We start from the raw sequence: 16,572 nt of genomic DNA, 5'->3' as shown, positions 1-16,572 counted from the left end.
ACCATATGTTGTATTATAATGTAATTGCTGGATTGGTACAGGGTAGTTGAGATCGACCAGTTACATAATCAAAAGACTGGCGGTGTCGACCTGTGGGGGAGGTCGGTTTCCCCCTGTAACGCGCCCAACTGAAATTTAAGCACTACAATAAACGATTATGCGATTTCAACTAGGATCGTGAAGAACGAACGATCGTTTACGAGTACGCGTTAAGAACGAAATTATATGGATAGTCCCAGGGTTGATAAACAAGGGGTTTACTCAAACCTGGGTTTCAAATGTTCGTATTCCTCATCTTGTCCCACTTTAAGCTTAACGCTAGATCTTGACAGGTCTAACTAGTCTATTTGAGGTATCAACTGCTGGGCCTAGTGGCCTCGGTAGATTTTGAATACGGATCAGGAGTAAATATGGTTCTATAAAGAGAATAAAAAGCCGGCATGATATTCAGAGCAGATCAAACTCTCAACGTTTGAGAATTGACATCATGATTTCGGCGACATTACTTTCACTGGTTTTACCAGCGGCACTGGCAACTTCCATCTGTCAACAGTCAGCAACAAACTTCACTCAACTTAGCAACCAAACGCAACCCTTGGATCCAAACACACCTACCAATGGAACCGGATCTGTCAATGGAACGTTCCCTGAAGATGACACTCCGTGGGTTCCGAGTTGTAAGCTACCCAGAAGCTATGCATGGCTAAGTGTCGGTCACGGCTTTATGAGCGACTGCGTTCCCAGCACTGGAACCATCCAGGGTTTTATGATCTTTGTCGACTTCTCTGACGCCGAAGCCACCGAGGATTCTCCTCAGGAGAATTACGATTTCCTGGTTCCCGATGCAAACAAGTGGTTCCAGGAATCTAGCTATGGTCAGCTCGCACTCAACATCACCGCCGACACTTCCAAGTTCTATCGCATGCCTCATTCTGCCGAGTCCTATAATTGGGATGCAGGTTTGAGTAACCAACAACAATATGCATACGTCGAGGACGCATTGGACGCATACATGAATAATGGCGAAAACCCACCTCCGGCCAAGACAGACATCCTCTATATCGTCACTTCTCGCAACAATCCATGGTTTGGTCGCTCTTTGGCCTCGAGCTTTGGTGCTTTTACGCGAGACAACACATTTGTGTCCAACAGGGCCATCACCTTTGGTGTTGATCCTTATGTTTGGGGCTTTAAGGCGCTGAACCATGAGACAGGTCACTCGATGTGTCTGCCCGATCTATACCCTCTCGATTCAAACTTGGCCGTTGGCGAATATGTTGGTGGATGGGATGTTATGGGTAACATTGGAGGAATGGCTTCTGACTTTTTCGCATGGGATAAATGGAGGCTAGGTTGGCTACAGGATGAGGATGTCGACTGTATTCTTGAACACGGCACTACCCGGCATACTCTTACACCTGTGGCGACCCAAGGAGGTGGCACTAAGGCTATAGTCGTGGCTACCAATAAGACTTCTGCTCTTGTTGCTGAAGCGCGCGTGGCAAAAGGTCTTGATGAGAAGATCTGTGCACCCGGTGTTCTCCTTTATACTATTGATACGAGCCTTAGTACAGGGTTAGGGCCTATCCGTGTGCTAGATGCTACACCTGGTTCTGATAGTTGCGGCAGCGAGATTTCTGGTTGGGAGCCTCTGAATGACGCTACCCTTACTATGAGTGGTGTGAAGTCATACAAGGTACCTGGATGGGGTATCACGGTCACTCTGGTTGATGAGAAAGATAACGAGTTTGCAGTTGAAGTGGAATACTCAAAGAATCTTTAAAGATTTATAAGATTTAGACTCAAGTTAATAGATACAAAAATAGCCTTTGCCAATACATAGTGGCTGAATCCAGTTTTGTGATTTTAGGATATTAGATCCATCTGGGAAGTCGACGGGTCTCTCACACGCATCCATCAGGCATGTGGCATGTATGGATCGTATTGCGTATGGCCGGGCTGCAATAATACATATTCAGAGCGTGAGTCGTTGAGGTTCGTCCTTCCGACATGGTCAACCAAAGCATATGCCGAATCTCGCTGATTCCTACCAATGGCGGGTTCCCAAGCAGTGGAGTCTCCGAGCCGATCGATAGTCAACCCAGCACTACCAGGGTTCTTAAATCCAGCCTCTATCTGGCGTTTGTAGGAGATGTTTCGAAGTCTTTCAGACTCAGCGGGGGTCAAGCGAAGCTATGATAAAGCTGAGTTAGTTATGGCAGCGGAACAATGAACACGTGGGCTTACGTATATCTCGACCCCAATAGCGTGCAGGGCCAGAGCCAACCAAACCGCCATTCCAAAGGTTTCATGCATTGCTGCAGCGGCGTTTTCTCCGTCTCCGCCAATGATATCTGCCTTGACCGCAACCCACCCGTCGGTGGAATTACATACCGGATATTTTTGCATAAAACCTTGTTCATCGTCTTGGTAAAATGAGGCGAGTTTATCGCACGAGAAAGATTTGTATACTGCCCCCCACTTGGAGATGATCATAGCCGCGCTGGACATGACGAGTCGACAAGATATGATTGCTCCAGCCTATTTACAGTTAGTATTTAACAGTCGGTCGATTGATGAATTGAATGTCTCTTACATAAAACCAAGCTCGCAACATCCAAGCCCTGTGCTGCTCCAATTGTAGTCGTTTGATGTTGTACAAAGCAACGAGTAGACTACCAACGAACAAAATGGCCAGCAATCCAACAGCAGCCTGTATATCTGCGCCTCCGCCAAAAGATACATGAGCAATCATCAGAGCACCAGCTGTGCCCACAATGCTAAGCAGAATGGTGATATAGCCGTTAATCTGATGGAAGAGTATAACTTTGTGTCTAAGAATCGGAAGGAAATGAAGAAAGGCGAGGAACCCAGCAGGAAGGACAGTCCACAGATGCATCTTGATACCAAACTTGAGGTGGGACTCTTGTGCATAGGACCAGCATTCGCCAGCCGCAGCGCCAAAGAATCCACCGTTTGAGTCAGGCTTACAAAAGACGCCATCGTAGTCGAAGTAGGGGGCTCGAGCGCATATAAAACCCAGTAGACCGCCGGCAAAGATGAACCAAAGGACGAAGTTATATCCTTTGCTGAAGCCGATGGGGTTGTATACGTGACGAGCTACGGCAACAAAGCGGTTGGCTGGGGGGCGGGTTGATGAACCCATGTTGATAACTGTATTTGTACTGACTTGTTCTCTGGTAGAAGCGGATGTTTGAGAAGCAATAATATCATTGTTGAAGCTCAGAGTATTGCATGCACACATATATATACACAATTAAATAAAGCCTTGATCTTGAATTTACTTCTACGTTGGAGTCCTACGTACATCCATTGTCAGCCCCATCTGACGTCAAGATTCCAATTAATATTGGAACAAAGAAAGAAAGAAAAAACAATTTCTTCGCTGCCAGCATCCATAATGCAAGATGCAAGCATGTATTGTAAGAATATCCAGTTGGCTACCCTTCCTTAAAGAGAAAGAAGGTGCGCGAGTGTCAGATGCGCAGGATGGTCCTTTGGCAGAAATGTGGAGCGTTGTGAAGATCATCTCCAGCGCAGGGATTATAAACTTGAAAATACATCGGCGTAAGCGCCAAGCTGGGGCTGAATATGAAGTAAGCTGTCATCACCCAATCGACAGACATTGCCCTAAATGTGGGTTCATGCGATTTCTACCTAAAAGGCCTACAAAGTGCGCGCAACAGTCATGTCTATTTGACTCTGACTTGAGTTTTTGTGTTGCCTTGTGACGCTCACCGGACGACTACAAACCGCACGCTACCTCCCTTGTTACTATGGTCGGCGTCCCAGCTAAAGCGGGAGGCTGTTTGACTTGTCCCAGAAGGAAGAAGGGAGTGAGTTGACCAATTACCATCTACTGTTTTGCAAATGTTGATCACATTGATCCCCTAGTGCGATAAAAAGAAGCCTTTTTGCCAGCGGTGTATCTCAGCGGGTTACGTATGCGAAGGCTACGATCACCCTCACATCTGGATTAATACCACGAGCAAGAAGCTGGCCACGTACACCAAGGCTCACAATCCTATTCGGACGGCAGCTGAGTCAGGTAGTATTACCTTGTGCGACTCACTGGTCAGAAGTGCGAGGGACACCAAGTACATAGGCCTCTTTCTCTCGGCGTACCTTCCCAATGGCCGTATGCTCTCATCTACCACGTCCCAGCTATCCCCTGTTGGCTGGGTCAGATACCATGAGTATCTTAGTGGATCTGAGAAATCTCTACAGTTCATCACTTTGGCGCATGGTCTAGCTGCATTAGCGGAGCGAGACGACAATCAACAGCTGAGGGCAAAAGCATTTGAGGCATACCGTGCGGGCCTTCGAGAAACTGCTATGGCGATTCGTGACCCTAAGAGAGCTACAAGCAACGGTTTGATTGCTGCAGTACGGCTCTACCGGTTTTATGAGGTACGTACTTCATGCCCCCCTCAACGCGATCTACTTGCTAGGGTATTAGTTGGTGACTTACTTAACAAGATTCGATATGGAGCCAAGGGAGTAGTTTCATCAGGGCCAAAGCAGCAGATAGACAGTTACAAGGCTCACAGTGACGGCGAAATGGCAATTTTCCAAGCCAAAGGGCCTTGTGGATATTGGGAAGGTCCGGCACGGCATCTACTGGCGGATAGCAGGGTCGTCTCGGTATGTAGAGGCTGCTGGAATACCTATCCGGCTCAACGTTTACTAATCTTTGAACAGTACATCAACTGCGTGACTGATAGAAAACGTTCATTCTTCAGTGAAGAAGACTGGATGCTTCTCCCGTGGAGGAATCGCAAGAAATCCCCGCTTGATTTGCTGACTGATGTACTAGTTCAGATTCCTGGACTTCTTCAAGATTTAGACTTGCTTAGAGACCTCGATCCCAACGAGGTAGAAACTTATGAAGCAACTGAAAAGCTTGTACGTCATTGTTTACAACTTGAGCAGATCTTGGTGAGATGGAAAGACATTATGCCCGATGCATTTTATCTGCTTGACAGCACGGTAGTGGGGCGACAAGAGCTCCCATCATTACAGACTGACGAGGATATTGCTGTGTTGCAACCGAGTTTCTTATACTGGAGTTGCTGCATCATTCTTTACACTACAATGCATTTTGCGCGGCAGCATTCAAACGTGCCGGAGATTTTGGCACGTGAGGCGCAAGTTCCGTTTCCACATCCAGGGGAAGGGCAATTCGAACATCCACGAAATCCTACATTATACGCACACAAGATTCTATACGCCATACCTCTCTGCCACCAATCGCAGTGCGGAAGCTATGCAGTCCTAGCCTCCACCTTTCCCTTGGGTATTGCAATCCGATATTTGACGGCGTCGCCGTACTTTCCTCACACAGGGGAACATCAGCCGGTGATCCTCGAGACTTCCTTCATGGAGAGATTCATGGCACAAGCATACATGGCGTCATACCCGTCGATATTTCTGGCGAACTTGAATCATGTGGAGGCTACTGATCCCAAGGCAGACAGTCTTTTGGGATGGGATGGGATTGTGCGTCAAGCGAGGAAATGGTGGTTTGGGACGAGAGATGTCGGTTAGAACAATGTTTATATCTTATATATAAAGCAATCTAAATTGGTGATTTGGACCTTCAGTAGTACTATTTCTCGATGTTATAGATTCAAGGCGGGTAGGCATTCTACCTACTGTTACCGACAAGGCAAAATACGCAGTAAGAATTTAACCAGGGAAAAAAGGAGGGGTTAGCGAGCATGGTCCAGTTTCCTAGTCAAAGATCAACGTTGGTTGGATACCGTAAGCAGCCCTACATTTAGCGAATCCATTGGACAGGGGGCCATATCTCAGTTCGGACATGCGCACCTTGGAACCAAATCCGGTATGGTATTGCGCTACAGATGATTTGCTTTTTGCATCGAAAGATATCGCCTGTTTTGGGTTACGGGTTCAGAAATGTCTAATCTTGATGGCTTATTCGCTATCAACCAAGGATCAATCGGTGAGTTTCGCGGCAGTATTGGTTTTCAGGTTTCCATATAAACTCCGCCGATGTGGCTTGTCATATAGTCTTGTTAGTGGGTTTTCCAAGAGCATTTCCCAGGCGAAGCTAAGTTTAGCTGTGACTGTGTTGCACCTCGTCCTTGAATTGTCGGTAAATCAAAACAAGTACACGACCTCCCATCTTATAACATTTAGCGACTGCGAGTCTTCTTCGGCCTATGCTTGTGGATTAGAGCATGCATAAGACATCCACCGACAAGACTCACATCACCAAACCAGAACCACAACGGTACACCTATATTCCGTCGGAGGAACCTACAATGGCTGGTAATACAGCATCGAAGAAGACGACATGGCGCCATGTGAGACCATGGCTAGCGGAGTTCATCTGGTGCGCTCTTGCACTCTCATTCTTCGGAGCCCTGGTTGCTGTTTTATTCCACTTCGATAATCATCCGCTTCCAGACTGGCCACTAGGACTCACGGTGAATACCATAATCGCACTTCTCTCGACTATTTGTCGTGCTATGGTCATTGTTCCGATAGAGGAGGGACTATCGCAGCTAAAATGGAACTGGTTTGCAACAGGGAGACGGCCGTTGAAACATTTGCATGATTTTGATCAAGCGAGCAGAGGCCCATGGGGCGCTATGTGCCTGGTACCAAAAATCAGAGGAGGGTATGTTGGACAACGTATTGGATAAGAATGAGGTTGTAGTTACTTACTCTGTTCTCGCAGGTTCATTTATTTCAGCGCTGTTGCAGCTCTTGTTTGGGCGACGGGCATTGCTACATCATTTGTTACACAATCGACGATAACATATCGGCCTGAGAACATCCTCGTACCAAATGGAACTGCTTCCGTACAAGTTTCTCGATCCTTCCCCCAGTCCTTGTTAGACTCGGGTCTCGAAAGTATGTAAACTTTCAAGCTATCGAAAGAGCAATGCTAATGACGATAATGGTCAGGTCAGGATGTGTTTGAGGGTGTCACACGTGGTGCATATCAAGCGGCCTTTTATACTGTCAACCAAACACTTCCTCACGTTGAACCCGCTTGTTCTACAATGCTATGCGAATGGCCACCGGTCTTATCGCTTGGTCTTTGCGCTAGCATAAAGAATGTCACTGAATATCTTAACGTATCAGGGCCTACAGAAGGCGTAGATGGAGTGAGATTATACAATGCCTCATTGCCCAACGGCTTAGGGTTTTTGAATTTTACGGAGAAGTTCCATGTCATGACGAACATCTCTTCCCCCGTTCACCAGCAACCCGAAGATGATGATAAAGTTCCAAGACGAAAGATGTTATCGGAGTGGGATGCCGATGTTAAAGAAGCAACAGTTGCACATTTCTTTATCATTTACAGCAATGCCAGTCCTAACATGAAGACCAGATTTCGAGCTATGGAGCTGATATGGCATTTTTGCGTTCAGAATTATGCCGTCCAAGTCAAGGATGGTATAGATAGCACGACAATATCAGCATCTTCTGTCAACATCAGCTCCTCGACCTCTACCTCGAACGATAATAGTACATGGAACTCGTTTATTCTCTCAGACGATAAAGGACGAGGATCTTTCAACGTCACTACCTCGTTAGTCCATATCCGAATCGATAAAGATTTCCGACAGGCCTTCTCTGGCTCCTGGTCTTCTGATCTAAGTAATCACTTCTCCTCAGGACTAGCATACCAGTTTGGATATAATCTCATGAGCGGAGTTTCCGGTACAACACCTGATGAAGAATTTGACGATTTGACTTGGAAGAACCTACAGACATATGCAAATAACATCGCTAAAGGAATGACAGCATTGTGAGTCTTCGGTCGCATCGCATCTGATAAATGACTAACGCTGTGGTAGTATTAGATCTGCTGAAACACAGGGCTCTGCAAGAGGAACGAGTTTCAATCGAGAGACCTATATGTTTGTACGTTGGCAGTGGTTGACATTGCTAGCTGGTCAAGTTGGTTTTACTGTGGCTTTTGTCGTGGCCATCGTAATCCACACTGCCAGGATAGGCGTCGATGTCGTCAAGAGCTCTAACGCTACTGAGCTCTTTGCTCTTCAGGAGAACAGATCTCAGGAAAATGGTATTGCGGAGAAGTCGCAGTCATGGGGGATCAGAACCAAGGTTGGAAAGGCCTCCGAAGGGATATTGATCGAAAGTGGAGGAGGATGGAAGCTCCAGGTTTGAGGTAATATATTGGATTATTTTCTATTTCATAGGACATTCTTCTAAATGCCATTACATGCAAATCTTCATTTCTCTGTGATACAACTACTGCTTTTGACTAAATGTCGACCAAGATAATAAGTATTTGTCTACTTTTTACAAATAAGGTTCATTGGCTGTAACCCGAAACCCAGCTACATAATTTCTACTGTTCTTTCTTCTTTTGGGCCATTCTCTTGACAAGCCATACAATAGCCACGACAGTGTTTATCATCATCTTCAGTATATATCCCGATTCTCACGAACTGATCCATCTCTCTGGTCGATTGAAGCGCTAAACCAACACTTTTGTTCGGCCTCGTCGGGTCATGTTGAATGCCCAACTCCAGAAGAAAGACTTCCATGGATGTTTTATGACGGTCTACATGTAGTCGCGGGCAACTGTCGTCAAACGTCGTCCAATCGGGGCGCGGTGGCAGCATGCGTTCAGTGTGGTGGCGCGAGATGATTTCTCTGAGACGCATTCTGCCTCTTTTCACATCGCCGAAAACGAAATGGGGATCCGCGAGATCGATATCTATACCAATTAAAGAAGCTGTGGGCTCAAACTCGACTCCCCAACAATAACCGATCATCTCTGGGATTGAAGTCCAAGACCAAGAAGGACCTTACAGTTTTGGTAAGTTACCGCGTCTGGGACCTTGTCTATTGGGGAACCACAGCAATTCCTCCAGAATGTTATTTTTCCACAGGCCGGCTACAAAGTCCGACGCTGTGACATTGGGTGTATTAGTGGCAAATGTCTCGGCCACCACGGCAATGGCAATAGGTCTATCTTCCAAGTTACTCAAATCACGGTGACAATACTCCTGGACTAGCTCTACCCAAGTACCTTCATCGTAAGCAGCTAAGTAGTCAGCAGGACTAGAAAGAAGATGGAATTCATCCTGGGAGATGTTACAGTCCCGGAACTGACAATGCCATTGCATAGTTTGTTTTGTGAAGCTCAACATTCGTGATGAAAGCAATTGCTCCTGAAATGTCCACGCTCTACCATCGATCGGCTCTACTTCCAGCGACTCGTCGATGTCCTCACGTTGTAAAACTAACTGGGCCATATCGTAGATCCCATTGACGCATACAGGGATGCTGATTGCTGGTTCGTACTGTTGACGATCTTGGAGAAAATCCTCGTCGGCTGATGATGCGCAAGAGGCAGCAATAATAAGGACTGTGCCACTGAAGATACCAGCCATCTTTCGAAGTTCTTGATCTTTATCGGATTCTCTCTTTTGATCGGCATTGTCTGTCTCCTCCTGAATGATAGAGAGAATCAATCCAAAGATATTGGATCTCCATCTGTCGACAAACATAAACGGCATCGCGGAGAGTAAGCGGGAGATCTTCTAACACAATCTCACGATAAAGGTCTTGTAGATTGAGATATGTTGTTTGGGAATGTTGTGGACCGCCCCAACAGTACGACAAGGCCACCCAGACTAGATCTTTCATGAATTTTGTGTTGACCAGTCTTGTCCTGCTAAAGGTAACATCAAGTAAACGCGATGGGGCTGATCCGGTCTTCTTGCATTTCTCATGCTCACTCAAACATTTGGTTATCAATTCTTGAGCACGAGAAAATGTCTTGTCAGATCTGATACAAGGATGAATCGGTACTCCAGTCGTTCCTAGATCTGGGACCAACGACATTAAATCTTTGATGGAAACTGTCAGTCAGTCATCATACTTTGAAGGAATATAACATTACAATACCTTTCGGAAGCCTAATGTCGAGCCTTATATTCGCAAGTGATATCTCATAATGGATCGGGTTAAAGCCGACGGTAAAATAGCGCAATTCCAAATCTCCTTGGTTAACGGGCAACTCTATCTCGAATAAGGGACATTTAAATTGGGCCTCAGCGATGATGTTTTGAGAGAACTGAAATTTACAAAACCTCATCGCACTAGAGAGGGATCCGTCCCACATTCCCGATTGCAGCTCATTAACATCCCGGCTTCCGTGATCATCAGCTTCCCCACTCGACAGGGCCAGAGAGGTGAGGTCAATAAAAACTGCTTGGCAGTAGTCGCAAGAATGAAGACCGTAGCTGCGGGCTTTTTCAACAAGCTGGGCGGCGATAGCTGGATCCATTTTCGGCGATGGATTGTTCATGTTCTGTGATATTCTTTTGAAGTAATCTATAAGAATTGAAGTTTAACTGACTGTGGAGAATCTCTCTGCCAGCTTGTACTCGGCTGTAAGCCACAGGCATCGATGCATATGCGAGGATACGAAAAGGCAAACAATTGGAGAGTCAGAACAGAGAATATTCAAGAACATGCAGACATTGCCGCATATGTCTGCAACCTACTCACCTTATAGTGAACTTTTTATTTGTACACTAAGAGCCATAATACAATAAATGTTTCCTAGTCGCATTTGTCGTAGTCTCCGCTGGTTTACCATGCTTATATTAATCCTAAAAATGTGCCATCCGGCTTACACCCTTTTTATGTCGTCTAGTGTGAATCATAATCCGATAGTTGGTCATCGATCGGCGATGCGATATTTACGAACTTGGGTTTTATTTTTTAAAAAGAAAATAATACTGGGTTAGGAACGTTAAAAGAGAGTCTAGACTATGTCACTAATCTAGAACCATTGGATCCTCCCAGGTTGGCTAACTTTTATCTGCTTAGTCGTTATAGGGATCTTCAAGATCTAATCGTCGTAGCTTAATAACAACGCTAAAGGAAATGAAAGAACGAGGAGGTAAAAGAAGAAAATAATACAAATAACAGTATCCTCAGTTTTCGTCTTTCTGCTTTTCCATTCTGGTTGTTGCTATACTTGAACTTGTTGCCAAATTTCATCTCCTGGCCATAATCATGGTCGCTATTCGCTCGTTTCTCATGCTCCCGGCCGCTGTTGGTGTTGCATTAGCTGGACCATGCAAACCTCAAAGCTCCATCACCACCACTGCCTCCCAGATCAGCAGCGTTACTACATTGTCCGCAGCGCCAACCACCGAATCATCCACGATCTTTCTGAGCGATTCTGCAGTCGAACAGACTGACAAATCTACCACTATCCTGACTGAAAACACTGCTACCACAGTAACCGGCGAGACGATCGAGACTACTGAGACCACTGCTACTGCAAAAGCTGGGACTACCGAGATTACTACAGTAGCTGTCGAGACTACCGACAGTACTGAGACTACTGCTACTACAGTAGCTGGCGAGGATACTGGAACCACCGAGACTACTGAGACTGTTGCTGCCACAGCAGCTGAGACCACTGAGACTACCACCACTGCCTTAGAGAGTACCACGGATGTCACCTCCGACGCCATTTCGACGGACACGGCCGAATACACTCCCACGACTCTTGCCACGTCCTTGGCAGCAAGTTCAGAAGCCTTGACCTCTGAGGCGACAACTACGACGACTACTGCTGCAGACCCCGTCGCCACATGTCCCTCAGATACCACTCAGTGTATTAGAACAATGGAGATTAGGTGTGGCATTCTCCTCAGTGGCCTTACTCAAGCTATAGATGCCAATACCCTAGACGATTGTGTCCAGGCGTGCGCTACCGATCACAATTGCTCTGTTTTCACTTACAGCGAGAGAAGCAAACGATGCTTCAGGGCCTCTAGTAACGACTTTCCACAATACAACTTGGACGGGTATACTTCTGGAATCAAGGGTATTTGTTAGATGTTCTGACTGAGAAACCTGTAGAAGTAAAAGCTTTCTTTCGATGGGCTTTGGGTATTAAGACTATGTGAACGGAAACTATTTTCTTATATAGATTACTCATTTGAATGTAATAACTTCACTATCAACCCTTTCTCGTGATGTCTAAACTGAAGATAATCCTCTAACTCGTGCAATGTTCCATGGTGGACTATACAAATAGTAGCAGATTAATTAGCATAAGCATTCTTCGATTCACCCATCATGCACAATGCTGCCAGCTTCATTGTGACAATATGTATCTCTCTTTGTCTTTCAAGGAATAGCTCGAAGCGCGGGGTAATTCTTAGTCATGCTCGGTTGATGGATAAAACACCAATACAACAACTGCGTCCCAGCTCTGTGTATGTATCGCCTGTAAATCTCATCTTCGCCATCATTGACTATGTCATTTTTCTCCCGTGTATGGTCTCGGTCAAGTGGTCAAGTACCGCTACGACGACGGATATTTCCCAACCAAAACTTCATTCGGATCCCCGCCAGTAGTAAAGTCGAGGAGGAGACACTGCCAGACTATCTCCCAGCACGTTATTATCCTGTGCGTATCGGTGAAGTCTTTGTTGACCGGTACCAAATGATAGGGAAGCTTGGTTTTGGTGCCAGCTCAACAGTATGGCTGGCAAACGACCTAAGGTCATTCCTTTCCGCACTCCCACAATATATCGTTCCCGAACATACCCGAGAACGCAGACAACGATGCCACGTCGTTCTCAAGGTCTCTGCACGCTCCTAAGCACTTGACGAACGTGTCGAGAATGAGATTGCTATGTACAAGCGCATGGAGCAGCGCGCTTCCAAGCATCCAGGTCGCAGCGCTGTCAGAACCCTCTTGGACTCTTTCCGAGTCGACGGCCCGGATGGGGACCATTTGGCATCCACCAATTTGGCAAAGGGTCGAGGGCGCCATTCGTCGCAGTTCACCCAAGAGGATCCCACCTACGCTTTATGCATCCCGCCATGCCCAGTACCTAGTATGTCCCTAGAAACCCAAATAGTAGTTTTTCAAACTACTATCAGCCTCTTAGATAATCCCCATCAACTTCGGCTTAGAATAAAGTTAACAATAGCGCAATTTCCATCTCCCCCTTCCCTGCGGATAGTGAATGAACTCGAACCGACACTGCAGGAATAAGAATTAGACCCATAGTACGGGTTATTATATCCCAGTTCGACCTTGGTTCCATCGCTGAATACCCATGTCATCCAGCCCTCACATCCAGTCTGGAATCCAGAAGACTCCAATGCCCATCTCCCCCATTTCCAAGGAGCGATTGTATCGGGTGCCAGTTTGCTTCGCTCGCCGTGGTCGACTCCTGAGTCTGACCAGGTTAATTCCTGGTCCGTGTTGTTCATGAACCAGATCGAGACGCCTCGGTCTGGGTTAATGGCGTCAAGCTCATTCTTGTGCCAGCGGTTGTATTCGTCGTAGAACTTGTCCATGGGGGTCTTTGTGTGTGGCATTTTTGTTTCCAAAAAAAAAAAAATCAGAGTAATTGCAATGAGAGAATAGCTTGTACTTGAGAGTCTTGAGAAGAAATAGTGGTAGGTTGAAGGTGAGTCGGTGATGGTTAAGTTCTATAGATGGAAGGGGAGCTGGCTTATATAGATGAATGACAGTATGTACTACAAATGTTCATGGAACTTGGAAGTCCAATAATAATTGCACAAAAGGTAAATAGTATGCACATGCGCTAGCTGGAAGATATTTCAAGCTCTCGACTGCAATAGTTCAACAACCACGACGTTTTTGGGAAAATGGCCAGATGGCTTGCCAATAGTCTAGCCGCGTTATTGGCGTTCGACTGCTCCAGACCTAGCGCCATGTCTTACCTGAGCTGTCCACGGACCCGCGCTATAGATAGTACTTCGCGTTAGTCAGAAAAACACAGGCTGGTCACGGCTGGATTCTAAAATACCTTATTTATTGAACTAACAATTAGATGTATCCAATTGATGTTGCTGTTCATCATTGACCCAGCTCTAGTTAGGTTGTAGTTATTTTCTTTGGGAAATCCAGAGTCCAAGCAGGTAGCCATGGATTCAGAGCCCGAGTAACAAGCAACCTACAAGGCAGTGCCGTAAGGACGTTTAGTAAGGTCTGTATTGTCCTGCTCTATTGCCTTGGCCAGAGGATGTCCCATGAATCCGATTCATCATGTAGGTACTCCAACGCTAGGAACATGTCTTTCAGGACGTAACGAGCACCAGAGGCCACAGGAATAAGAACTTGACCGTTCTCTCCGAACTCGACAACATAGTGAAAAATTTCGTACGAGTAGTAGTTGAAGACATGGAGGAGGTTGTTCCCATAGACCTTTGGAGCACCGCCGGCGATGTGATACGTGTAAAGCCAATGGTAAGCAATTGTGCCAGTTTTGTCTCTCATACAGAGACATTGACCTACATCGCTCTTTCTAAGAAATGAAAACCCAGCAGCAGTAGTTGTTGCAGGTTGCAAACAAATTGCTGACGACGTTGATATTTTTGGTGAATAACTGGTTTTCGTTAACAGATGGCTGACAGTATGCGCCAGTACCCCAAAGTGCGCAGCCAGTCTCAGTCGCGGATCCTTTAGCGCCTTTGGAATCAAATTGAGAATCAAGTAACTGGTACAAGAGGTATTATATAATTGGCAAGCTACTGATTGTTTAAACCAACGACCGAGCCACCCTTGTTGCCTGCGGTGGTACTCTCCTAACACCGGATCTCTTTAACATACTAATCTATTGTCTTTTACCTGTCCATTGCTGAAGAAGGAAAGGGCATTGAGATACGTGGCACCTGAATGGCCAATTATATTAATTCTCAGTAGATCTTCACTCAATTCATTACGGCCGGCATGCTGTCAAAGTCAATAGGTAAGATATTTTATCTGTTGAGCCAATTGAGAAGAAAATCGGGCTGATTGATAGTGAGTTCTAAGTTGAAAAAGGGAAAGTTACAATAACCAGTTGGAGACATGCATTAGCCTGGTGCAGATCTCTATAGATAGTGGGCAAATTACGATATCATACTGGTCAAAAGGCATTAGTGCTACGCTTTGACTTAGTCAATAGCGTAAGAGGCGGCCGCCCTACGTCATAATAGTAAATCATAAATAACGTGCTTGATAAGCGAGTGCACCAGACAAGCGAGTGCACCAAAAATCTTAATACTCTTTATTATCTCTAACATAAAACCACTATAACCTATCTAATTAATTAAAATCACCCACTATACTTATCTCCAGAGGCCTGAATATCCTCCTGACAGGTTCTTGCATTATGCCCGGTCTTGCCGCATACACTACATCGCCGAACACCCGGTCTAACCGACCTTCCTTGTCTACCACTTCTCGATGACTCAGCCACTACCTGCGTATCAATATCTATCTGATTAATTACCTGTAATCCTTCCTGTATAGTCATTAACCCTCCTTTCTGTAGTCTTATCCTTTTTGCCCTCCGGCGACGGCTTAATATCCTATTTGCCTCTTTAAGATTTTAGACCTAATCTCTTAATAAGATAACCTTATGCATAACTGCCAATGTTGCTTTTATGTTTAATTTAATAGCCTGAATTATTAACTCTGGGGAGCTGCTCTTATGCATAATAACCCGTCTAGTAAGGTATTTAGATTGAGATTAAGCCTCTGTTACTGTCTTTAGGGTCTTTAAAACCCATAGACTTAGTGATTAATTTGCCTCCCTGGGAGGCGTTGGGGTTTATAGCTGTATAAAAGGCAGGGAAGAACTCAGTCTTTGAAATGTAGGTTATAGAGCATCTAATTAGATGCTCTATTTCTCGACTATAAGCATTCTTCAGCACTGAAAAATACCTAATATCGAGAGGCTGGAGTAAGTAGGATGTATAAGTAGGCATGCAAAGTGTAATAATCTTGTAATCCTGACAGTATCTCTCAAAGTCGACTGAGTGGTGACTTTTATGACTATTAAGGATTAAGAGACGATACAGACTAACTGATTGCTTAGCTGTCGCTTAATTAAAGTGTTTTAGCCACTTAAGACCTAGCTTGTTATTTGTTTATCCATTTTGGCTTGTTGCAATAACCCAGTTGGCCGGGAGGTTACTTTCTCGGTACTAATTCGCAAGATAATATTAGCCTGAATTAATGATAAACGGCGGGATCGATTGACCTTTAGCGTTTATCGCTGGAATTGCAGTAATCTATTTACGGTTTCCAGGCTGGACTGATTTCAGTCTTCCTTGCCTTTCTGAGCCTATAATAACCATCCCGGACTGTATCAGGCCTATTATAAAGCCGGTCTTATTAAAGTTCCAGATATTACCTAATCAGATACTATACTTTGCGATTATATTCTATATAAGCCGAAACCAGCCCCGAATAATCGTCGGATCTTAGCATTTAGCTCTCTGATAGTTATATCTGCGAAAGATATGCGTCTTTAGCTCTGGTTATCGTTTAATAAAGTTATAAGCCTAACGCTTGCCAATAGGTAGCGCATTGCAGTCTATAAGCAGAGAATTGGCTATTTCTTCCATAAAACGCAATCGCGAGGGAAATCCTTGCGAATCTAGGTCAAGAATAAATTAAACTATTATCTATTCTTCTAGATCAGATAGTTTCCGGGAGTTTAGGATAGAATTGCGTTATAATTAAATGCCGTGCTGACGACG

General features: G+C 45.3%; 8 protein-coding genes across 8 annotated transcripts; 5 read left to right on the top strand and 3 right to left on the bottom strand.

Annotated features, from left to right (window-relative positions):
* Positions 1 to 207: 207 nt before the first annotated feature.
* EDB82DRAFT_117621 (uncharacterized protein) lies at positions 208 to 1,897 on the top strand. The gene is made up of 2 exons (XM_025730288.2): positions 208 to 280; positions 343 to 1,897. Exon 2 carries the CDS (start codon positions 488 to 490, stop codon positions 1,781 to 1,783), a length of 1,296 nt encoding a protein of 431 aa, XP_025587430.2. The 5' UTR covers positions 208 to 280; positions 343 to 487; the 3' UTR covers positions 1,784 to 1,897.
* Positions 1,898 to 1,917: 20 nt separating this feature from the next.
* On the bottom strand, positions 1,918 to 3,166 carry EDB82DRAFT_421452 (uncharacterized protein; the record flags this gene model as incomplete). Its single annotated transcript, XM_025730299.1, has 3 exons — positions 1,918 to 2,193; positions 2,248 to 2,541; positions 2,597 to 3,166. The coding sequence occupies 3 exons, from the start codon at positions 3,164 to 3,166 to the stop codon at positions 1,918 to 1,920; spliced, it is 1,140 nt and encodes a 379-aa protein (XP_025587431.1).
* A 540-nt stretch (positions 3,167 to 3,706) lies between these two features.
* EDB82DRAFT_438789 (uncharacterized protein) lies at positions 3,707 to 5,639 on the top strand. Its single transcript, XM_025730310.2, has 4 exons — positions 3,707 to 3,857; positions 3,916 to 4,431; positions 4,501 to 4,665; positions 4,723 to 5,639. Exons 1-4 carry the CDS (start codon positions 3,798 to 3,800, stop codon positions 5,566 to 5,568), a joined length of 1,587 nt encoding a protein of 528 aa, XP_025587432.1. The 5' UTR covers positions 3,707 to 3,797; the 3' UTR covers positions 5,569 to 5,639.
* Positions 5,640 to 6,295: 656 nt separating this feature from the next.
* On the top strand, positions 6,296 to 8,190 carry EDB82DRAFT_552942 (uncharacterized protein; the record flags this gene model as incomplete). Its single annotated transcript, XM_025730321.2, has 4 exons — positions 6,296 to 6,667; positions 6,728 to 6,903; positions 6,958 to 7,807; positions 7,857 to 8,190. The coding sequence occupies exons 1-4, from the start codon at positions 6,309 to 6,311 to the stop codon at positions 8,188 to 8,190; spliced, it is 1,719 nt and encodes a 572-aa protein (XP_025587433.1). The 5' UTR covers positions 6,296 to 6,308.
* Positions 8,191 to 8,467: 277 nt separating this feature from the next.
* Positions 8,468 to 10,345, bottom strand: EDB82DRAFT_544316 (uncharacterized protein; the record flags this gene model as incomplete). The annotated part of the gene is made up of 6 exons (XM_065609402.1): positions 8,468 to 8,483; positions 8,623 to 8,806; positions 8,858 to 9,233; positions 9,312 to 9,485; positions 9,541 to 9,896; positions 9,943 to 10,345. 6 exons carry the CDS (start codon positions 10,343 to 10,345, stop codon positions 8,468 to 8,470), a joined length of 1,509 nt encoding a protein of 502 aa, XP_065466051.1.
* Positions 10,346 to 11,061: 716 nt separating this feature from the next.
* EDB82DRAFT_473169 (uncharacterized protein) lies at positions 11,062 to 11,895 on the top strand (the record flags this gene model as incomplete). Its single annotated transcript, XM_025730343.1, has 1 exon — positions 11,062 to 11,895. The coding sequence occupies one exon, from the start codon at positions 11,062 to 11,064 to the stop codon at positions 11,893 to 11,895; it is 834 nt and encodes a 277-aa protein (XP_025587435.1).
* Positions 11,896 to 12,286: 391 nt separating this feature from the next.
* EDB82DRAFT_493726 (uncharacterized protein) lies at positions 12,287 to 13,045 on the top strand. The gene has a single exon (XM_065608440.1). The coding sequence runs from the start codon at positions 12,320 to 12,322 to the stop codon at positions 12,665 to 12,667; it is 348 nt and encodes a 115-aa protein (XP_065466050.1). The 5' UTR covers positions 12,287 to 12,319; the 3' UTR covers positions 12,668 to 13,045.
* On the bottom strand, positions 12,970 to 13,395 carry EDB82DRAFT_522453 (uncharacterized protein; the record flags this gene model as incomplete). The annotated part of the gene is made up of 1 exon (XM_025730354.1): positions 12,970 to 13,395. One exon carries the CDS (start codon positions 13,393 to 13,395, stop codon positions 12,970 to 12,972), a length of 426 nt encoding a protein of 141 aa, XP_025587436.1.
* Positions 13,396 to 16,572: the final 3,177 nt, after the last annotated feature.

This window comes from Fusarium venenatum (assembly GCF_020744135.1).
Source record: "Fusarium venenatum strain MPI-CAGE-CH-0201 chromosome Unknown EDB82scaffold_1, whole genome shotgun sequence".
NCBI lineage: Eukaryota > Fungi > Ascomycota > Sordariomycetes > Hypocreales > Nectriaceae > Fusarium > Fusarium venenatum.
Note: the sequence above shows the minus strand (reverse complement) of the source record. Positions and strands in the feature narration are given on the sequence as shown.